Raw genomic sequence first — 23,931 nt, 5'->3', positions numbered from 1 at the left:
CTACCACAGACATACCCAATGCCAAGAATTCGCTTTGAAATGGCAACCCAGTCAATTGAATCATTTGTACAATGGAAAAGATTAGACATCTTCTGAAAAATACTGACTGATCAAAAAACCCCAGCTATCCAAATTCTACGAGCTCAGGCAAACACCTTTAACATCAAGATATTACAAAAATGGAAACAGTCAATGAGGAAAGAAATGGAAAACGAAGACATCTCAGAAGAACTTCTAACGATTCGCCCACAGCATGCAAAAAAAAAGCTTCTTCATAACGACTGGATAAAGACCATCCAAAAGAAGAACACTTACAAACACATTCTTCACTGTATCAAAGACAACAGAAAAATTCATGAACTACCAGCATATCTTCAAATTTTCCCAGATCAGAACAACGTTCACAAGAATACGCTTGAACATCCTTCCTACAAAATCACATCTAGCTATTACGAAGCAGATTGATGCTACAAACAACTACTGCCGCTTTTGTAAGGACGAAGCAATTCCGGAAACCATCTTCCATCTGGTCATGGAATGCCAATCACTTTCCTCTCAGCGCAAACAATTCGGAACGTTTTTCCAACTCTCAGCCCAACAAACGACCACGCAAGAAAGATGGGCAGCTCTGCTCAGTGGTCACAGTAATAAATATACATACACAATTGCTCTCTTCCAAACCTATATACTGGAACTTAACAAAAAAACACCAGGAAACCCATTTTAAACTATGAACCCTGATCACTTATAGAATAGATGCAAATGATGAAAAAGTTTACAAACAAACTAAATCATCAACAAAAAAAACAAAAAAAAATTAGCTCATTTGGTCAATGTTCTCACTGTAATGGGGCATAGGGTAAATCGGGAGCCTTGCCAGTGAATACACAGGGCACAGCTAAAATTATGGCGACAACTCATGATATTCAGCTTGCAGCAAAGCACACATTTGGAAATCACACAGTGGCGTGCTTATGTAATGCATTTCAATACAGTTCAAGATGTCATCAGTTCATAACTGCAGGAAGAATGAATATATGCGTATGGGTGATTGAAAACCCTGCAGGCGCTCACGAATCAGACTTTTTCAAGAAGTTATAAGGATGAGGTGAAAAAAAAAAAGATAGTTGGAACTAGACGGCTAAAAACATGTTAATAAGTCATGCGATAGTTGGTAACTAGCCAAGACCCTTTCGCAACATCCGGTAGAGGTTTGATGAGGTTAAAGATTCGTCTTGGCCTTGATCGGCAATAGGCAGCATCTCATCCTACTGCTGGTATTAACCTTGCCTTTTATTACAGATTTGTACTTTATCACTCGGCCCAGATTTCTGCACTTCTACAATCACATCCAGGTTATTCTGATTCACTCTATCTTGGCCTCATTCGCAGCTGCTGTGATTTCAAATTCTCCACCCACCCAGCTCTCTCTACAACCCACTCACCTCACCCCCACTCTCTACCCCTCTCATCCTTCCTCTCACACACTTGCTTTATTTCTTCCCCTCTCACTCTCAACTTTTCTCACGCATATTACCTTTTGCTCATCATCGATAGCACCCTCTCTTAATCATTTCCTCCCTTGCTCTATTCTCCTTCCTTCTCTTTCACGCCCGCGCCTGTTATCGCATCCTCCTTTGAAACTTTGCACTCTCCTCCTTGCACCCTGGAACCATTAAATGCAAAATGCAAATAACAGCAGTAAACGCTAAAACTATTGGCATTGCCAATGTTTGTTTGTGTAGGCTCCTTGTGTACTAAGTTGCTACTCTGGCAATGAAGCATGCACGTTGGCATCAATGTTTAGATTATTTAATACTTCTCTTTACCATCTTCGCTCCCATAGTCACGTGTAAACTTGCAGTCTGTGGGAACACTGCTGTTTATCTGCCACTTTGGTGTTTGGATATTTTCTAATCATGGTCCTAGATTTAAAAAAAAATATGATGTAATCGTATATATAGACACTTCAACAAATACAACATCAGCAGAGTGTTGTTACACACAAAACGTAGTACTCGCGTGTGTCAGCAAATTACATACAGCATGCAGGTCAAGTCCAACAGCATATCTTTCACACACAGCATAATATGCGAGGTATTTAGACCAAGCGGCTAATGGTGTCAAACACCCTATTCCGTCCCTCCATGGTAGAGAACATGTAAGGAGAAAAGTTGGCGGGTTTGGGCCCCACAAATGTGCATATTTTCGATCCGAACTTTACTATATGTGTCTTTGTAACTAAATATGTACATTGGATTACAGGGAAATGTTTTCCCACTGAGAAGCAGGCCTTGCTCCTGTATGCCCAGCAAGCTCCCTGACTAATGGGTCCACTAATGGGTTAGGGCTGGTTCACCAGTATCAATTGCATCCAGGCTCAGGATTGTCACAGACCACTCGGGTATTTGATGTCCACATCACTGTAATGAGGGTTGTTAACCACCTTGCGTTATGCAAGTGGGTACGATTCCCCATCCCATATCTAGGATTCATTAATACTCTTGTATCCCTCTGGGTTCTAATATAGTCAAAGTAGTATACCCCATTTAAATGCATATAAACTCTTCAAGTAGGTCCCAGACTGTGTCCACCACATGAGTACGACGTCGTAGCTTCGTCTTTCATACTCACAGGCCTGTGAAAGCGATTCTTTCCACTCCTGAACTTTAGGTGGATTTTGGTTTCTGCCGTATGCCAGGTTTCCACTTCTTTTTCAAACAGGGCAGGTATAAGTGCATGTTCAGCAGTACTAACCTGAATTGCCCCTATGGTGGACCGTATAGATCTTCAAAAAGACTTAACCCTGGGGCACCGGCACGTCATATGCCCCAGCGTACCAATAGTTCCACATTCTCTGCAGCATTAAGGGCTCTTGCACAGGTGCATCAAATACATTTTGGAAGGCGTTTTATAAGTGCGTTGAATTATTAAAATTGAATCCCTCTGTTTTTGAGGTTATAAGAGACCTGGTTTAGCAGCACGAAGTATGTATTAATATCCCCACAGTCAATTGGCGTGTCTTGGGTTTTCCGACCGTAAGGTTGCTAATGTGAGGTTGGGATGCATGTTTGGTATGCAATGGGCATACCATTTTCTAATCTTGGGGAAGTCCTGTGTTGTTCTCTGCATTCAGTTTCGTGTTTTGATTTTTCCCCATCGTGTGTATTCTCTGAGAGATAAGTGTCCTGTTTGACAGACACTCTCCGACCTTGAACCCCGAGAGCTCCTTAATCTGATGGAAAGGTCTGGGGACAAAGTTCTCGTATTCAGGGCTCAAGTCATAAGAAAAAGAGGAGGGACTCATTACCATAAGCGATTGGATGTGTGGTCTCTAAATATTAGCATAACAAAGTTAAATATGCACATTTCATTCAATTGTCTTTGTATAACCATGCACATTGCACAGGACAAACGGGGCTATTTGCCTTTCATAAAATCAACATACACAAAAATCTCAGGGAGGATATTTTCTTCTAATAGGGTTTGAAAATGTTCAAACGTGTGTATGTTTGAAGCCCCGAGACTCAATGGCAATGTTTTCCCTGGAGAGTGCAGTCAGAATTGTGACATTTCCCCTTTAGTTCATTATTTTTCACCAAGTTACATGGTGAAGTGCCCGACCTGTGACCCTGGCCGCGGCTTGAATCCCTAGGCTTAAAATCATACTTTAGAAAAGGACAGTTCCACACAGCCTCCAAAATACCCTGGGGAACGACATCCGCCTTCTGAAAAAAAGTTGGGGGACGTTATCCACCCACACCTGCCTTCAACTTGAGCCCTTGTTCTGATACTGGGATATTTCACCGTTTGTTCTCCTGTCTTAATGTCACCTGCAGGCGCAGACTGGCCTATAGGGCAACAGGGCTATGCCCGAACCAAAAATACGGAAGTGGGCCATTTTTCTGGCCGTAGGCCAGTTTGATGTGTTACTTCACTTTGTGGCTAGTAGTTTTGATCGGTGTTGCTGAATACATATCTATAAAATGCACAATTTGCATCACATTTTCTCAAAAAACTCCCCTTTGTGTACTATTCAAAGAATCTGTCACAAAATAATTTATTGCTACTTCATTGGTGCCCAAGACAATTTATTGCTACTTCATTGGTGCCCAAGTCAATGTTACGCCCCAGTCCGACCCTGGTCACCTGTCTTCTTGTTTGTATCATTAGAGTCGCCTTTACATTAAGCCATGGTGGAAAGCAGCTTTCAGCTGTTGTGGTACATTTTAGTGCTTAGGGCCAGCTTCTATGTGTGTTCACGACAATGGGGTGTTTCAGAATGTTTTTGAGGACAAAAACGGGTTGGAGAGTGATTATTTTCTGCTATGTAAATGGCAAGAAGGTGGTTAGCTCATTAGTTCTCCAACTGGCTATGTCTTCCTCATTCAGCTATCTTTTAGCCCAACATGTTTGTGCCGCCAAAAGGTAGGTAAGCCCTCCAGGATGGAAGGGCACGCCTCCTGTTCATTGTACTAGCCTGAAGCTTTTTGATATTCACCCTCGATTTCTTATGGTGCCATATGAATCGTCAAATATGTTTTTGTACATCTTTGATCATACTCCTAGTTGGGGAGACGCTGATCATCAAGGTCCGGACCTAGAGTTTGAGTGTGTGACAGGAATGGCATGCGGTGCAAGGAGAAAGGCTTTCAGTAGTAGGAGGTCAGCCTACTTGCTGTCTTCAGTGAAATGACTAGTGGCGGTGAGCTAAATAGAGGATTAAGGTGCAGTATGTGATTGGTGACATGACGTAAATAGTTAATAGGATATAGGGGATATTTATTATCTACAGTATCGTTTTTGGTGCAGCAGATACACGAGTAAAGGTAAACATTCCGCGATCCTGCGTGTTATACTGTTCACACACTTCTCAAGTGCCCCAGGATGCACTTGGATGGACTCTGGGAATCGGATACTGTACCTAAGTTATGATCAGAACATGTTCGCAGACTCTCAATCCAAATCAAATACTAATCAGTCGAGTTGTTTCGTTTTGCTTTACTGTATCATCTTTGTAAATGGTCTCTTTTCAATAACTCCTACTTTTGTTTCTTCAAATTGCGAACAGAACATCCAGCATTGTCCACCTTCCTGCCACAATCGGGGTGCACCTGAAGTAGGCGCAGGCCCTTCGGTTCTGGCTGCCATTAGCCGAGGACTGCGAGGCTACCCTGCTCATGGCCAGCCTTCAGAGACGCACAGCTCGTATTCTGTCTCCAACAGCATTCTGTCAATATCACAACATCAACTTTTTAGTGAACTAAGCACAAAGGAAAATGGATCGACTCGTGAAGCCGACTGTTTGGCACAAACTCGCTTTGCAGTGAATCATATTTGTAGCAGACAGTTCTATTGCAGAGCAAGTGCTCGTTGCCAGACCGCGCCTGAAATGTTTCTGCAGCGCCACGCAGAAGGTAATGTAAAACAATTGCAAGATGAAATGGAGTCGCTCCAGCAGTCCAGGGACAGGGATCTCCAATGTGTTCTCTGCCAGCCGGACACCGCCTTGGGTGAATGCGACTGGTCACACCTGCAGTCTCCCTTCCACCTGAGCGGCTGGGGTAACGAGCATTCCGGATTCCGACATGCGTCTTCCTGTAGCCTCTCAGAGACCAGTATGCTTTCTAAAATTACCTCCAGGGCGAACGCCACTCCCCAAAACCCACAGAGCGTCTCGCACACATCTCATTCCTCCGAGCAGCATGCAAGGAAAGGCTTCTCCCCAAAGTCCACCGAGGTGGGCCAGAGCTACAGCTGGGGCCTCCTTTCCAGCAGGCTGTCCCTGCTCTGTAAGGCGGCCGGCAATCAGCTGCTGAGCGGGGCAAAGGTCATCACACAGTCAAAGCAGCTGGGTGCTTTCTATGAGAGAAGTGGCCAATATCTGCCCTTAATTAGAAGCTTGCCATTTTACACAACTCCACAGTTTCTATGCTCCAATAAGAAGCAGGATGATCCTCTTTCATCGGAAAAGACCAAAGTGTTTATTTACAGGAACCCGCGTGATATGTTCCTGCTTCCAGATGAAATGATGCATTACTTCTATTCACAAATCCAGTCCCATATCGAACAGGAAGGGACATTTCAAGGGACTTGCTTGACATCTGGCGAGGACTTGGAAAATTGTCCTGTGCTAAGGCAAAGGTTTGTCCAATTCCCAGATGTGTTTCTTGATCTCCAGGAGTACCCAGTGCAAAGGTTGTTAGAGACTGTCCTCAAGGGTACTTCAGAGGTGCATGTCAGGCCTGGTGAGCTGATGGGGGTATACTGGCTTGCTGCTGCCAATTGCGCACACCCCAATCCCCAGCCTGCCTGTCTATTGTTGTGTAAATCTGTAATGTTTGTCATTGTAGTATCTGTGATCTCAGAAGTGGAACCCCTGACCGTGCTTCAGGTTCTGGATTCAGAAATGTTGAGTGAAGTTCAAATTCGCTTTGGGGGGCAGGGTTTGCGAATCCTTGGTAGAAGTGAAGACTCTTTATTGACCTTGTTGACATTTAACCAATGCTTTACACAGAGGTTATGCCAGGACATCATTGATACTTTCCTCCCCATGTCAGTGAATAGCAACATCCTAAGCCACCCACTTTTGAAAGAAGATTTGTTGCACCTTTCCCTGGACTGGAATGCAGAAGTCACTGATGTCACATTTGCAAATGGAGCGCGACTCGCCTGTACATTCAGGCCGATTTTAACCGATTTAGTTTATTGGATGCATGGGAACATGAAGCACAAGAAACCCTCTTTGGGCGACGTCCACATCTTGATGTACATAACAGTTAAGGTGGATGAAGCCGGACAGGTGGCATATAGAACTCTAGTGCTAATGAATAATCACATTGCCCTAATGCAGGAAGATTATGTTTTCCATCCAGCTCCAGGGTTTTGCAACACCGCACCTCCGTGTCGGCAATTTGACAAAATCCAATTGCGTTGTCTGAGTGAGCTCAAAACTTTAATTATCAAAGACCAAGAGCATTTTACCAAGCTTGATCTAGTGTTTTCTGAAAAGCACAATGTAGACTCTAATTCTTGTAGTGTTTTTTCCCTTCTCCATCAAGCAGAGCATAAACCTTTGATGTGTATGCAATCATATCCAGAACACAGTGCGAACAGTAAGGTAGATATCTGGAAACTGACTCTGACCTCAACTGAAGAAGCCTTTCTATTAATTAGGCACTTGACTAAAAGCAGTGTCAATTAAGAGTGCACACACAGGACAAAGAGCATATTAATGCATTCTCTTATGTTACTTCTGTTATCAATGTGTGGGCTTGACATTTTCATTTGCGTTTGTGTTTTTTTTAAAGGTTTCAAATGTTATTGCAAAATGAAATTAATTGTTTGTTATTCTTGTAAAAAACAATATAGTGATTTATTACTGTTTCCCACACTCCATGGATTGGAAATAATAAAGAAAATGGATGCCTTAAATAGGTTAATACAATCATTTATATGCAAGCTTGTGTGGCCTAAAAGATCAGACTGTTAAAAAACGTTTATGAAAACTAACAAGATCACCATTGACTGCAGAGCTGCTCGGCTTTGCACTGTGTGCCGCACAGATTTACAGGTGTGAGCTGCTCCCAGTGAGCCATTATTAAAACAGATTACGCATCTCGTATGATATCCTCCAGATACAGACAGGAGCTGGAACCTTTTTCAAAACAAAGAGTGCCGCCCATGCCAACTTTGCCACAGCATCATTGCATGGCTATGATAGTGACACCCCCTCCCCCACATAAAGGAAAATGCACTAACCCTTTTACCTCTGTACCTTCATTGCATGGCTATAGGCACTTGGATTTTCAATCAATCACTTTCAGAAATGTTTTTCATGTCCCCCTCCCCCCCAAAAGATAGGGTCTCAAACCATATAGGGAATGCAGCTGGCAGCTGCAAGTGGCTCATTCTAACCGGTTTGTGGGCTGATCACAATGCAGATAACTGCTACTCACGCTAATTGATGCTCTGCAAAGTGGTTAGTACATCAGTGGCCTAGGCATGTATAGCCCTCAATAAGATTACACCTATCAAAAACAGAGGAGCTGCATTTCGTGATAAACTTCTACAGCTCAAATTTAATCAACCAAAACAATTCTGTGTATTCTGATCTACATCTAAATGTATTTTATTTCATCATATGTATTATTTCAGAGGGAAACATAATCAAAATCTCCTATTCCTGCGCAATTTATATTCATACAGGACAAGGAGATAGAAGAGATGTGTTGTAAAGGGTGAGTGCTGTCTTCAATCACTGTGTCACTCATGTGGAAGACAAACGATCATTACTTCAATAAGCGTCATTTCAAACATCTTGCTTATTAACTTTAACTAGGGTATGTAAGGAAGGCATTTACCAATAGTAGACACAGACACACTCGATGCAAGTTTCAAAAACCTTTATTTTGTTATTTTGGTTGGGTTGGTAGCATTCCTAACTGGCCCTAACTCTAGAATGAGAGTATTCTCGACCATTCAACAAATAAACAAGTCCAAGTCAGTCTAGTCAAAATAAAAAGGCCTATACTAAAATAAAACTCACCTGGCTCTCCTTCTCAAATGACAAATGTGTTAAGGGAATACAAAAGGAAAAAGTGTGTCTTAAAAGAAATGTCAGAATGGCTTGGGTAACAACTCGCTTCCCCACGTTCAGCAGCACAGGGTCACAAAAGTTTCTTAAAAAGCATAGGTGGATGGCACAGTTCCATCAGTCTTGCACACTTTGGCTTTACTGGTACAGTTCAACAGTTCAGGCTTGGGCTTCAAGCTTTTGGCAGTTCAATCAGTTCCTTAGGCTTTGTTCGCCGTCTCATAAATACACAGTTCTACTCTTTACTTTTACTTTGCCACAATTCAACATAGACTTCCCTATGCCGGGCTTGAGCCCGTCTTTCTCTTTGTGGGGATTCCCTTCCCCACTTTCTGTCACTCTTGACTTTCACTCTGCCACAGTTCAGCACATGATTCCCTCCTCTGGGCTCGAGTCTGTCTTTCTCTTTGTGAGGGTTCCTTTCCCCACGTTTTGTCTTTATATCTTTTTACTGTCGAAGACTTTCGAATCTGCAAGGATTTTACGTGGACCTCTTTCAAAGTTCATACACTTTGCCATCTTGGCATATTCAGAGTTCACATACTTTGCTTTTCACTGTTTCAACTTTTGTTCGGGATCGCGGTTACTTTCTTCCCTTTGGTTCCCGTTTTAATATACTTCGACTCATAACATTTCACAGACATTCGAATGTGCGATTCCGCCTCGCAGGACCACTCTGTTACTTTGAATAATCTCTTCACAATTCAGCAATTGTCCTTTCCATTACGCTCTTGGCACATGCACAACCTTCAAACTTTGGTTACAGTTACTTTTGCTTTTAGCACAAACCGGGCTTTTGTTCGATAACTCACTGGTTGGGTTAATTTGTCTTCAATGCGTTTCGTGTAACCGTCAAAGCCGTAACTAACGCCTCTTCTGCTCCTCCCCAACTTCATCGTTCACCCGAGAGGGTAGCGAGCTGCTCTGAAGCACCTTGAAGGTTTCTCCTTTCAGCTCAATCGGTTTCAGTCTTCGAACACTATGGCTTCCTGAAAGTGTGGAATTCTCACCTGGCTCTCTCTCGTTCTTCGCAACTGCCGATCATATCCTCGGCCTTCCAACTTCCATAGCCTGGTTCGCATCAGCCCCAAAGAGCTGCTCCTTCTCATACCCAGCCTTGCTCAGAGTGTGCCCCGCGTGCCACCATTTATCATGACAGGGAGTGTTAACAAGTGGCAGGTGTGTATAGTTAGGATTACGTGCCTGACTCTGCCTGGCCTCATTAAAGGGACAGAGCCCTTTGCAACTCACTAGAGATAGTGGCCTCGTTCCTCATCTTCCTCAGCTCTTTTATGTTGTCAATGTGAAGTGGGGAGGAATTATGGGAGCTGTAGTTTTCCATAACATAAGCAGGGATAGGGGTTAAATGGGTTGTGAAAAAAGGGGAATACCATGTCTCACCATCAGGTGCTTCTCCCCCACTCCTTCCGGACCCAGGTCAGTTGCTGTTTATATCATTATATAACTGGCCTCCTCCTACGGAACGCTGTTCTGGTAGGCTGAGCCAACGAAGTCGCCGAGTCGGATGTCCCCAGGTAGGTGCCCAAGTTGGTGGTGTTGGGATGGTTGGGAAACGTGAAAGGGGGGATTTCACAGCAGGTTGGCGTTGGGCAGTGGGGAGGAGGATTTGAGGTTTTTGAGTTGAGCGGGGTTGGGGTGGAGGGATAAAGGGGAGATATATTCAAAAGGGTTCACAATGCTCTGCGCCCTATGGGGCTTATTGGATGTGGTTTGCGAGTCACAATATAAGGATGACTCTCGTATGGGAGCAGCAAAGCTGGCAATTTTTGAGATGAGATGGGAGTTGTGCACCCTCCGCAGTTGGAATGTGTGCAGCCATAATAACCACGATAAAATGTATAAGGTTTTGGCTTATGGGGAGCAGCATGGAGCCAAGCTCCTTCTGCTCTAGGAGACTCACTTGGTGGGGAAGATGAATGTGGTGTTCAGTAAATGGTTTGGGGATGCACATTTCCATGCTTCATATTCCTGATACTCTCCCGGGGTACCAACAATTATTCATAAGTCCCTTGGGTTCTGACTCCTGAGCTCAAAAATAGATCCTGAATGGTGTTTTGTGATTGTCACTGGGTCACCGGCGTGGCGTGTGGTCACATTTGTTAATGTATATGGGCCAAACATAGATGATCCCGAGGTCTATGATTACCTCTGGCTTGGCTGCTTGGCGTATTCGCAAACAGTTGATCAGGGTTAACACGATATTGAATTCAGACAGGTCAGCGCCTGGGATGAACACGTTATCATTGGCAACAAGGGCTATACATGGGGGGACTGAATGACCTAGGCTTGCTAGATCTATGGATCATGCATCCTGGCGAAAAGGATTTTTCTTTTTATTGCTCTGTCCGTGACATGAGGTCACACATCAATTACATTCTGGTGGGACAGGATTGGATTAATAGGTCTAGTAGCTGCTACTTGTTACTGTGTTGGCGGATGGCTTGGACGATATGCGTCAGGTTGCTTGGAACAAATGCATAAGATTACCTTCTGTACTTGTATTATTTCAAAATGCCAATACATTTTTTGGGGGAAAATAAATAGTTCTAGTAGCTGCTTGATGCTCCCGAGGACGCTGTCAGACAATTCCCAGATTCAGGGGCAGTTTAGGTTGCCTGACTTAGTGATTAGTTGACTGTTATACTGAGGTAAGGTTCAGGAGGTCATTTCCTCCTTGTTTGTGACCAATGAGGTTTCGGTGTCTTCTGTGGGGACACTATGGGTAACCTTTAAAGTCTTCTTGCGGGGTGCTGTATCTCGTCAGAAAATGGGGTTCTCAAGGGTATCTGGTAGAGTGTGGGCAGTCTGGAGGCCGACGTGAAGGTACTACAGTCGGAGGGGGGAATGTAAGACAAGTCCTGATTTGTCCACAACAAGGGAAGCGCTTGATCACTTTAGGCCGAGGCAGAGAGAGAGAGGTGCGGTTCCAGCCGGCTCTACACTTGGCATGCCATTACTGTCATGATCCCTAGCAGACAGTCATGTAATGTGGGCAGGGTATGGACATTGAGGGTTGCTGGTGTAAGCGATATTCAATCAACACTACAGCTAAGTCAATGCCTAGTCTGGGATGCTGAGGAAAACCCTTATTGATGTATTTTTATATCCAGTTCAGTACTCTGGATGACAACCCTTGTATAACACCCCCCTCTTAGAATCCCCCTGACCCCACTGAGCCAAGAAGTAGGTTTGTTTTGCAAATTAAAAGGTTTATTTGAAAATTTAAACAATATATATATCACACTTCTATAAATAAATTGATAATGGATATTACACTTGTGAATATGAGCAGTAATCAGAAAGAGGTAACTATGAATAGGAACAGAAGAACAAGGTGGGAAATAATGCTTTATATGGTTCAAGGAAACGCAAGGTGGAATAAAATGCAGTACAGAAATAACTTGTTATGATTTTAGCAAAAGGCAATATGATCACTTTTTCTTTTGACAATTCACTCCCCCCCCCCCTATGCAATACCAGAAATGGAAGTAGAGCACACAGTCTTCAAGAATCCCAACAAATCACACTTTATAATGCAATACACAGTTCCAGTTCTCCCAGCAAGATTAGGGAAAACAGGGATGAGTTTTAAACACAGGCGAATTACTTTAATGTGGTTTGCAAGGAAGTGAAAAGGTACTAAAATTGCTTTTAGTTCCCTCTAGAGGTTCAGGGTAGGTGATGGCTACTTTATATTAGTTCAGGCTCACTTTAACAATACTCTATGAATGATTAGCAGATTGCAAACGAATTTTAGCAAAGAGAAGCAAAAAGCTGCTGATTTCTACAGATGAAGAAATCGGGCCAAATCGCAAATAGCGGTAAATTTCGCGAGTGCGTGTCTCGCGATTACGGGAAAAGTATAGGAAGTAGGAAGTCGGGTCTAGGTTCGTTGGAAAGCCTAGATTCTAAGCTTTCAGATCCGTTCCTAACCCAAATGGTTCCAGAGATACGGACGATTAAATAAAGGTAGTTTTTCGGATTTAAAGTAAACTCAAAATGACAGGTGACAGCTTGCAGCTGCAGAATTGACAGGTGACAGTTGTGCAGCTTTAAAAATGACAGATGACACGATTTCTAGGAGGCAGTTCTACTTAGGTTAAAATAGATTGGATTAGATTATTTTAACTAAGAGATTGGTTCTGCACAGTTCTGCTAGGTACTCACAATATAAATTTGAACTAGGCCTCGTCACGGATCTGGTTAACACGTCCGGCTGCGGTTCTGTCTGCTCGGCGGGTCAATCAGGCACTGGTTCTGCTCACAGCGATCTGGGTCAGCTCTGCTCTGCGGGTCTATCAGGCACCGGTTCTGCTCACAGCGATCTGGGTCAGCTCTGCTCTGCGGGTCTAGCCTCTCTGGATTCTGGATGTAACACTGCTTTCTGGGTACTGCTACAGGTTCTTGCAAAAATTCTCGGCAAAAATTCAAACAGCTCGCCCGGCTGTTGAATAGTTTGGTTAGTTTTGAGGCCTGCTGAAGACGATTCAGCTGGTGGATTCAGGCCTCTCTGTTACAAATTCTGGAGTTAATTTCTGCTACAGGTTCTGGAGATTGATGGATTTGAAGTCTGGATCTCTGGATGTGAAGTCGTCGGTCAGCATGCTCCGCAGCAAATGGAATTTAATGTCTCTGCCTGTCCCAGCAGTCTCTTTTTATGTGTTTTGGAAAGTGGGTGTGTGCGTTGGTCATAACTAAACCTGCCCCTCTCACTTATCATTGGCCAATTCCTCCTCTCTCCCTTGATTGGGGGAAGGAAATGTGAGTCAGAGTGATGCTGTAGGTTTTATGGTCAGAGGAACCTCCCCTTGTCAGATTGCACCCAAATCTATTTCTGACCCAAATACATATTTATCTATGTACCATTTTTCTAATATTATAGGTCCAGTTAACATATTTTCTGTAGCACAAAACCATCCGATCCCTGTCTTTGTACGATGTTGTGTCCACTGATGACAGAATTCTCCCCTTTACATCCAGATAACGACCTCTAAACCTTTCCAGATTTTACACAAATGTGAACCAGGGATATGGGTTACAGATGATAAAGTGTCAGATTTTTAACATGCATACATTTGGAGTGAGACCCCATTTTCCGCTAGCAACCCCCCAGAATACACCACAGGGTCCTAACGCCTCTTAAAATATGCACCGAAAAATCACAAGAATAATGGTATTACTTATATAATTCTGACAAGTCCGTAGTATGAATTATCCATCTTTTTTTAAATTATGCCCTGGTCAAAAAGGGGTGTGGCAACTGGTTTATCCACTTCCCCCAAGCCAGCTTGTTCACAGAGGCACAGCTGCCCCCCAAGTTCTCCCAAGAGGAAGCTATTTTACGATGCCCCCAATATAACATTTGCCCGAGTCAAGGAAGTTGCATTGTTCGGTCCCTTCCAGTTCCCAGGTGCTCCACCCCTAATCTAATCAGAAAGGTGTCAACTCCTTTTGGCAAGGGGCAGCAGGATGCAGCTAGGCCTGGGAAGAGTGGCTGTTGATCCAGTTTCAACTCCTGTCAGGGGTAGTTGTCAGGCAGAATTCAGTTTCATTAAGCCAGGTTTCAGCTAAATGTCACTTTTTGTTCCCAGTTTTCTACGTTCAAATCAAACTGACAATTTTTACCTATACATTAAATAATTACTTCCTTCAAGTCATTTCAGAATATAGTTTTACATTGTATCCACCTCTTAGCAAGTCTTTCCTTGGTCTGGTTTTGTTTCATTTGTTCAGTTTTACACAAAAGTCTGGTGGTTTTAAAACGCCGGCTTTCTGATAGTGGTGAGTACTGGTAATGCAACCATTTTTGGGATTAAGAAAATGAATTCCCCACAGTTCTGAGTTGCTTTTTGGCAATCAGCATTGCCATTCCCACTGGTTTCAGGCTACTGTGTGTGTAGCCCAATGGTGGTTTTAGGCAGTGCCCTCCTGTGCTCACAACGTAGGCAAAAATGGGTGGCAGCCTATTCTTCATGTTTTCCCTGTGCACTCTCTGGGGAGTTCTGGCCATCATGATCTTTTCCATGCCAGTACTGCACAGTTTTATGGTAGGGCTTGGATGCATGGGTAAAAACATCCCACACTGGCTGGCGGGGACAGCAGTTTGCTGCAAACACTGGCTGCAGCCTCCATCAAGATGGCCCCCGGAGCAGGATGCCACACAGAAAACAATATGGCCCCTGCCAATCCATGCATTAGGTATCCTTGGTGGTCTAGTGGTGCTGGGTGTAGCCCAGGGCTATCTAAACCCCACCCAGGGCCATGCAGAATAGAAAGACACTTTATTTGAAAGGACATTAACAGTGCAGAAGTGAACATTACAGAGCTCAAAGCACGGACACTTATCTACAGGCATCACGTGTGCTACAGCTGGTCTGGGCCACAAAACTCCAGTGAAGAAACTTCAGACAGAGCCTGCCTTATGTCCTGGACACAGATTTGATACCAAGGTGAGCAGGATTTTTGCACTGCCAGTCAGCACACCCTGGGGGGAAGTAAGGGAGGTGGGGGAGAGTAGAAGTATGGAGGTTTACCTTTCCTTATTATCCATCCATAGGTTCACCCAGAGGAGCACCAAGAGGGTCCAGCATCAACCTCACCTTCCCAAGAGTCTTACCAAATCACTCTCAACCGTACTGTACACTGGGCAGATAGCCTTCAGCGCAACAGTGGGAAGAGAGTGGCTTGGGTTAAGCACCACACAGTCAAGAACCACACTTCCGGCGATCCGGACCAGGCACTCTTGCAGGGAACCAGAGGTAAGGTTACAGTTACTGGGAGGTACTTGCCGCAAAGGGTGCAAGGGGAACGGGGCCAAACAGATATACCAGTACTGAGGGGTTCGGACGGCATGTCATTTCAGAGGCGCGGCTATTCTGCAGGAATTGGAAGGTACTATGAGACATTGTATGCATTGCGGGGGCGGACAGATTTGGAACATATGCAGTCCTTTGTTTAGGATGCTCAATTGGCTAGCCTAGATGAGTCCACTAAGCAGTTGTTGGGGGGCCTCGCTTTCTATCAATGAGATTTTGAATGCTATTAAAGCGTTGTGGACCTCGAAGCCCCAGGTTCTGACATTATTAACTCTGAGTTTTATAGGGAATTTGGTCCGAATGTGGCCCGATATTTTATCCAGGTTCTGGCAAGAGGTATTATGGTGGGGGCCATGCCTCAGACAATGCCAGAGGGCATGATTACCTTGCTTCTAACGCCAGGCAAAAGTCAGCTGGAAACGCCTCTTTTATAGGCCGATTTCCTTGATCAACCTGGATATGAAGATATTTCCCCAGATTCTTGTGGATAGGCTGCTTCCGCACCATTCCTCAGTGGTATATCTAGATCAGTCAGGATTTATTCACAGACTTTGTGCGGCATTGCATCTGTGGTGATTGTTTGCGGTACTAGCTCAGATTGATGCGATAAGCGGTTGGACCCTCTTGGATATGGAGAAGGCATAGAGGGCTGGCGCTGGGTATGGTTAGAGAGCAGATTTCTCTATATGCAGATGATGTGATCCTGTATGTGATGGACCCCGAGAGGAATATGCGCCTGCTGTTATCGGAGGTTAAAGCTTTTGTTGACTGGGCTGCAGGTCAATTTGTCCAAATCTACTTTGCTTCCATTGAACAAGGCTACTAGCCACCTTCTGGGTTTAGGTGGGTTCCGTTGGGATCAGATGCATGTTAAGTATCTGGGAGTGGAGGTTTGCAGGACTCGGCCGCAAATCTTGAAAGACGATCATGCAGCCTACCTGGGTGCATTTTGGAGAAAGATTGAGCTGTGGGCTGCGCTTACTATTTCTCTTATGGGTAAGTAAGGAGGCTATTATTAAAAAGGTGATCTTCTGTAAATTGTTATATCTGTTTCTCAACATTCCTTTTGGCCTGGGTCTCAGTTTTTTAAAGAATTGCAGATGCTACTGATTAAGTTGGTGTGGAGCCCTCAAACTCCAAGGATTCGGTTGGAGGTGCTTACTGGCACATGGGAAAAAGGGGGACTAAACATGCCTGATATGAAATTTTATTATTTAGCGGCCCAAGTCTTCTTTAGGTCAGACTGGATGCCGGGTTCGCTGCCAAGTGGGTGTCAAGAGGCAGTTGGTCAAGCCTTATTCCCAATTAGGGACTTTGGTGTTGATGAAGGTCTCTGAAAAATGTCCTTGTTACCCGGTCTCATGTACTGTTCATGCATGGCGAAGACTTTGCTTGAAATTGCGAGAGCAGTGCCCATACACCACAGAGTTGACAGTTTGGCATATTCAGCGCATCACTCCAATTTGTGATGAGGGCATTAAGAGAACGTGGTCAGGTCTATGTATCAATACTATGTTTGATTTCCATCTAAACAGCACCTTTGTGACCTGGGAGCAGGTGGAGGCCAAGCTACGGGGGAGGTTCAGGCTTCCGTTCCAGTATTTTAGGATTTGCAAGGCATTTAGGGCATGGTCTCCGGGATTGTGCAGTCATGTGCGGTTTTAAAATATCTGGTTACACCTGATTTACGCATCACAAGATATGGGGGAAGACACGTCCCTTCTTTGAATTGACGGCGAGAAGGCATTTCATCGGGTGGAGTGGAGTTTCCTCAGGGCGGTCCTGGTAAAATCCGGTATTGGGGAAAGGCTTCTTCGAGGGATTATGGCAGTGTACACGTCCCCGATCGACTCTGTCATGGTAAATGGGGGGTACTCACGGTAGTTCACACATGGATGGGGAACTAAACAGGGGTGTCCCCTCTCTGCGACATTGTATACCCTCTCAATAGAACCCCTTGCCCAGAGGATCGGAGATGACCTGGAGTTGGTGGGTATTCCAATGAGGGTTGGGGGATGTGGATTATACGGTCGCCTTATATGCAGATGACATGCTGCTGCATGTGACCGAACCCTGGACAGGAGGGGGGACAGGGACATGGGAGGTTTACACCACTCGGGCTGAGGTTAATTTAAACACAATGAAATACTTAGGCATAAATTTGACGAGGGATCTCGGGAGATGTTAAAAATCCACGCGGATGTTGCAAAATGGCAAAAGCTAACGATTTCATGGTTGGGTCGCCTTAATGCAATGAAAATAGTTGTCCTTCCAAGGGTTTTGTACCTATTCTAAATGCTCCCCATAACGATTTCGGAGGTGTTTTATCACAAGATACAGGGGGCATTCATGAGTTCCTCTGGCATGGGGAAAAAGGTGAGATTTCCTAGAGCGACCCTGATTTTACCAACGGATAAGGGGGTGGGGTAGGCCTCTGGTGTGAGGCTCTATTATAAGCCTGTCCAACTCAGAATCCTAATTCCCCACTTTAGGTCCCAAGCAGACCAACAATGGCTGGTCCTGGACAACTTTCACTTACACCCAGTGATGGTGGGGGAATGGTTGTGGGTGCCTAGGAACAAATTGCATAGGAGAATCCAGGAGCAACCTATCCTGGGGACAATATGGGACATCTGGCGACAAGGGGCGAACATGAAGGTGATTAGCACATGGCCTTCACCTCTGGGCCTTCTCTGGGTACCGGGAGTAAGAGACGCCATACCTAATCCAGCTAGATTTCAGAAAGGGTTCGAGGCTGGTCTCGAGAGAATAGGACAGATCTTCAGGAAGGGCACCTTCATCAACATAACTCACCTAGAGTAGGACCTGGGCATAGGTAAACTTTTGGTATTACTTTTCTTACAGCTAAAAGGGGCCCTCACAGAGCCGAACATCCAGGAAAAGACAAGGAGAGTTCTCACTCCTTTTGAAACACTACTGAAAGGGGCACCAAAATGAGAGGGTTGATATCTGCCATGTATGGGACCTTGGTTGGGGTGGGAGGTTGGACCACAGACAACCTAAGAGGGTGGTGGGCAAGAGACTTTGGGGTAGAGATAGATGAAGTCCTCTGGAGCAGACTGTGCAAGGGGGTCTCCAAGACATCACTGTCCTGTCCGTATAGGCAGCACTCCATCAAGCTACCCCATAGGTGGCAATTCGACCCGGTCAGACAGTAAAAAATGTTCCCAGTTGCAAGCCCTGTGTGCTGGAGGGGTTGTGAAGAGAGAACCGATTACTGGCACATGTGGTGGGGTTGCCCCAGGGTACAGGTCTTCTGGGATGAGGTCCTTGGGTGGATCAGGGACTTAAACGGTATAGCTAGACATAAGTCACCACTGCTGGTCCTGTTTGGGTTAGAGGAGGAGGAGGAGGAGGAGGGGAGAGGAGAGTACTCTGGGCTCCCCAAAATGGCAGCTTCCTTATTGCTGGCTGCTAGGGTCTGCATTGCCATCAAATGGAAAAATTAACACCCGCCCAGCAGGAGAGAGTGGTCCAACGTTGCCAAGTATATTAATATTATGGAAAGAATGACGGTGGGGCTCCACGGAAGGGCGGGACCAATGGAAATGGACTGGCACCCTTTTATTGTGTGATATATGAAGCCGGACCTGCAGGAAGGGCGGACCGATGTGGTGCTCCCTAGGGAAGGGATCTAAGAAAGAGGGGGATAAATACGGGGGACCGGAGCATGGGGTCAGCGTGGCTCAGCGGGTGCCCTCATGGTAGAGCAGAGGGGTGAACAAGGTGCCTATGGATAGTTGCGTTCAACTGACAGGGGTCTCAGAACTCGATCAAAGAAGGAGTAAGCAGTACCAGGGGGAAGGGTGGGCGGAAGGGAGGGGGCACGGGAGAATAACAGGGAGTTTGTTGGGGTTTTGGAATTAGTAATGTTGCAATGTTGTTCTCTTTTTCAAAATAAAATAAAATAAAACCAAATGTGGAAAAAAAATATCTGGGTGACTTGCTAAACACTGACAGGGTGGTTTCTACTATTTATCGCATGGTGCAGAGCTTGGCTCCTAGGGGGGTGCTACGTGTAGTTCGTAATGGGTGGGGGGATACTGGGTCTGACCTGGAGGATAATCGATGGCGCTATATGTGTACATATACCAAATGAGTGGTGATAAATGTTAGATTTAAATTTATACCATTTAAAATTCTTCATCGTGCCTACCTGTCCACATTGGTGCAGAAGAAATTTGATATTGCCATGGATGGTTGGTTCCCTCAATGTAAGAGTGTTAATGCAGGATTTATCCATGTCTTGTGGGAGTGCCCCTCTCTGTCATAGCAGAGATGACAGGGCGCATTGTGTATCATGAAGTGGATATTTCGTGCTGTTTATTCAAATGGCTCCCGGGACTTCCCAAAGGTGGGGGGAGGACACTGTTGGCAATACGTATTATCCTAGCTAAAAGATTTATTGTGTTGCCTAGCCCGGTTGCAACAACTGTGGAGAAATGGCTGCGTGACCTGGCAAGGTGCTGTGATGTGGACCATGATTATTGTACTGTGCTGCCAGTGAAGTCTAGACCCGGGAAAATATATGGGACCCTGTTCGCACCTTTTTGTTGTCTATAGAGGCTGCTAATGAAGGGGAAGCGGAAGTGGGGCAGGGGGATCAGGGGAAGCTCTGATAGTGACAATGGGGAGGTGGAAGGTCTGTAATGATTTTGATATATGTATGTGCTAATTTGTTTTAGTTGTCCAAGGTGAAGACTGTCTCTGCCTGGGTATGTTGGAAATTCCCTGGTGGTCATTATGGACCCCTGTTTGGGCATTGGAGGTGAAGGGTGGGGCTGGGGGGTATGGCTGCTTCTGTCATCCAGGACAATGGACTGCCGCTAGTTGAAGGATTATGATTTGCATCTGTTCTTTTTTATGTGCTTGGGGTGTGGGAACGATGTGAAACTGTTAATAATGTTTAAAGAAAAAAGTAAAGGCGTAACTCCAACACAAGTTCCTGATGGATAAAATTCACAGTTCAGGGGATTGCTCCCTTGCCCAGGTTTTCTCTTCAAGATACTTTAAACTCTTATGGGTATGATTCCTTGGAATTCTCTGATCAACAGCAAAACAGCTTGTATGAAAAACAACTTGGCTGTTAGTGTACTCTCCTGCCAGGAATTCTTCATGTGATTCACTTTACACACTTGCAAATATGTATATACCTTGCATTAATTCTGTTATCTCCCGTTTGGAAAAACCGTGTTTCATATTCTCTTTTATGCATTTTATTTACTCTCATTTGTCCTTGGTAAGGTTGCCAAAACGCCCCAGCTACCCTCATGAGGACTCGCTGGCTTTCTGTGGCATTTTTCAGTTCTCCCACGGTGAATGCGAAGCAACGCTTCGGCATCCCATTCCCACATGCCGGCTCATTGACTTTGCTTAGTGACTTCTGCATCCATTGCGGCTCCTGCTCGCCTGCTGTGTGCTTCTCCATGTTTGGGCGGCGTGGATACTGCTCTCTGGTTCCCGCAATCGCCAGGAAGTCTTCCCTCTTCCTTTCACGACCTCCACACGGTATACTGGCTCATGCAGTCTTCTTTCTCTGACCTTCTCCCTGAGCTGGCTGGCTCCATGGGCTTCTCTGCAGCACAGAAGGCCAAGAGGACAAAGCTTTTGCAGGTAGTGTCTGCCCTGCCATCCGATTAGGGCTTTTGAATGTCCTGCCACCTAGCTTGCTCTCACAAACCACTAGAGCGCGTCTTGTGCTTCTCGCCTTTGCTGATCCTCATTACTCCATTGAGCTTTCTCGTTGCAGCACTTTCACATGCATGGAAATGGTAGTTAGTTCTTGGTAACTAATGTATAGAGCATCTTCTTGATGTACGGAGGCCCGCAACAAAGACACTTTAGGCCTGCAAGTGATGTACATTTCGGATTGGTGCCGGGAGTGAGATTTGGACCCTTTATCCTGTCCACTATCCCCTGTTTCAGATTTGTTGCTGTCCTTGGCCCAGGCTGGCCTGCAGATCAGCACAGTAAAGGGATGTCTTGGTACTGTTTTAGGTTTTATGAGGTTGCTGGAACAGGGCTTGTTCTTCACAGTCCCCAATGTAATGTAGGTCTTGCAGGGTTTGTGTAACCAGTTTCCTCTGCACCAGTTGTGGTTCCGCCATGGGATTTGAATTTGGTTTTGTTTTCCTTATGGGAGCTTTGTTTGAGCACCTACATTCCTATTCTATTAGGTTGTTTGCCCGTAAGGTGATTTTCCTGGTTGCCATCGTTTGTACGAGATGGGTGAGTTGGCTCCAGGCGGTATCTGTCATTGAGAGTTAGACCCTCCTTTCTTCGAAATGTGGACGCGGATTTTCATCTCTCTCAAAAGATCCATCATCTTGTTTTTTTTTCTCTTTAGCCTCACCTTGCTATGGCGAGGGAATTGTTCCATCTGCAGCTGGATCCAGTACAGGTGCTCAGCTAATATGTCTTTTGGACAGGAGTGTCTAGAAAAGATGACCCACTTTTCATTGGTTCCCCTAGTGGTCATATAAGGTAGGCTGTGACCGAGTCAAGGTGGATCATTCTCTGCATCTCAGAATGCTATGATCTGGATTGTAAGGATGTGCCTGATGGTCACAGAGCTCATTCCACCAGAGGTTTTATTTTAAAATCTTTTTCATTGGTATATGCAATATGTTATCTACAGTCTGCATTTTATCATTGACAAAAACAGTAGCACTATTAGTTACACAGCATACAAAAGCAAAGTTATAACATTAACCCAAAACAAAACAAAAAGGGCATCCTAGAATCCTTTTTCTAGCGGTCAGGTGTTGTACATTCTACCAGAGGTATGCTGCCACCTCCCCTCTGCAGAGTGAATGCCCTGTCCTGGACCATCTGCCCGGCAGCAATAGGGGCATCTCTGCACACGTTTGCTAAACATTATTACTGTTTGGATTCCATTTTAGGTCACGATGCCTGTTTTTGTAGGGCGGGCTGCCAGAGTTTTCTGGTATATGTGATGTCCTTGCTTTCTTCCCTCTTCCAGGTCTGCGTACTGCTGTGGAAGTCTATAATAGTTGAGGAATCTGTGGGAGGAAGGATTCCATTAGAAGAACAAATTATTTGCCTCTGTGTAATGTTCTTTCTGATGGTTCTTCCTCCCAGGATTCCTCATCACCCTCCCTACCTGACCCTCTTGGTGGACAGCAAATACACAATCGGTTCCACAGTCCCTTAGCATCAGAGTGCTAGGGGAAAAAGGATTGTTGGGTGTCCTGACCCACGTTTGGACTATTATGCTGCAACATTTGGTGCTGTGGGCTTAGAAAATCCAAGATGGTGGAAAAGCCCACATTTGCGCCAGGATCCAGGAAAACTGCGCAGTTTTTGCGCACACTAAAATGGTCGCCTGACCTACCACCCACCAGTGCGAGCGTGATGGGCCAGGAGTGCAATGGGTTAAATGTGTGCCAAAGGAAAAACAGCATTGCCGGTTAGCTCAGAAAGCGCTTTGAAATCACCTTTCTCTGAAATGCAAGCTAAAAATGCCTATATTAAACATTGCAAGATATGCAAAAATCTCAATGAACACCAGCAGTCATTTGGCAGAAGGTAGACTTGTGTGCATACAAAATCTGGAAAGAGAAAGAGCCCAAAATAATGTTCATAATGAAACTGGCTGAGCTGTGGATGTCAGCAGCTGAAGTGAAAGTGGACTTAAAGCCACTAAAATCGAAATGTTTAAAATAAATGAGTGACCTACTGTTGAGTGTCACATAGTTTGCACTTGTTAAATGTCATAGATTTGAACTTCGAATCAGCATTCTAGCTGCATGTGTAAAAATTGTAAGTTTGATTTGGATGAAGAAAAACTGGGAACAAAAGTGACATTTAGCGGAAGCCTGGCTTAAAGAGATTGAATTCTGCCTGGCAACTACCCCCGACAGGAGTTGAAACTTGCTCAGCCACTCTTCCCAGGCCTGGCTGCATTCTGCTGCCCCCACCAAAGGGAGATGACACCTCTCTGATTGGATTAGGGGAGGAGCAGCTGGGGACTGCAGGAAACTGAACAATGAGCCTTCCTTGGCTCAGGCAAATGTTAAATTAGGGGGGGTCGTAAATGGCTTCCTCTTGAGAGAAACGGGGAGGGGCAGTGCCTCTGTGAGCTACTTGAGTTGGAGGAAGTGGACAAACCAGAAATTCCACCATGTGCTTTGGGAAACCACACCCCTCTGGGCCATAGCATAATTTAAAAAACAAGATGGATAATTCATAGTACGGACTTGTCAAAATTATATAATTAATATCATTATTCTTGTGATTTTTCTGTGCACATTTTAAGAGGTGTTAGAACTCTGTACCATGTTCTGAGGCAAAACCCCATGAATTATGGAGATTGCAGACACGGGGTTCACGCTAGAAAAGTGAAAATTTACTGGAATATGTGTAGAGAGATGGTGTACATCTGTGTCATTGTTGGTAAAATTCCAATATTGGTAAACCAACCAAAAAGCGCAAAATGTTGTCATTTCTTAATCCAAG

At 44.9% G+C, this 23,931-nt stretch overlaps 1 protein-coding gene across 5 annotated transcripts in view; it reads left to right on the top strand.

The window, feature by feature from the left end:
• KIF16B (kinesin family member 16B) overlaps window positions 1-23,931 on the top strand; it is a 3,050,718-nt gene that overhangs the window by 2,317,813 nt on the left and 708,974 nt on the right. For 3 of the 5 annotated variants that reach the window (XM_069608343.1, XM_069608344.1, XM_069608342.1), the window contains one exon: window positions 5,072-7,434. The exons of the other annotated variants lie outside the window; for them this stretch is intronic. In XM_069608343.1, coding sequence (XP_069464444.1) covers window positions 5,072-7,204 — 2,133 coding nt within the window. In that variant the 3' untranslated portion in view covers window positions 7,205-7,434. Of the gene's footprint in view, window positions 1-5,071; window positions 7,435-23,931 lie in introns of those variants that run through there. 5 annotated transcript variants of the gene reach the window in all.

The sequence above is a fragment of the Ambystoma mexicanum genome, chromosome 4q (genome assembly GCF_040938575.1).
Source record: "Ambystoma mexicanum isolate Mex_15411 chromosome 4q, UKY_AmexF1_1, whole genome shotgun sequence".
In the NCBI taxonomy this organism is placed as follows: Eukaryota; Metazoa; Chordata; class Amphibia; order Caudata; family Ambystomatidae; genus Ambystoma; species Ambystoma mexicanum.
Note: the sequence above shows the minus strand (reverse complement) of the source record. Positions and strands in the feature narration are given on the sequence as shown.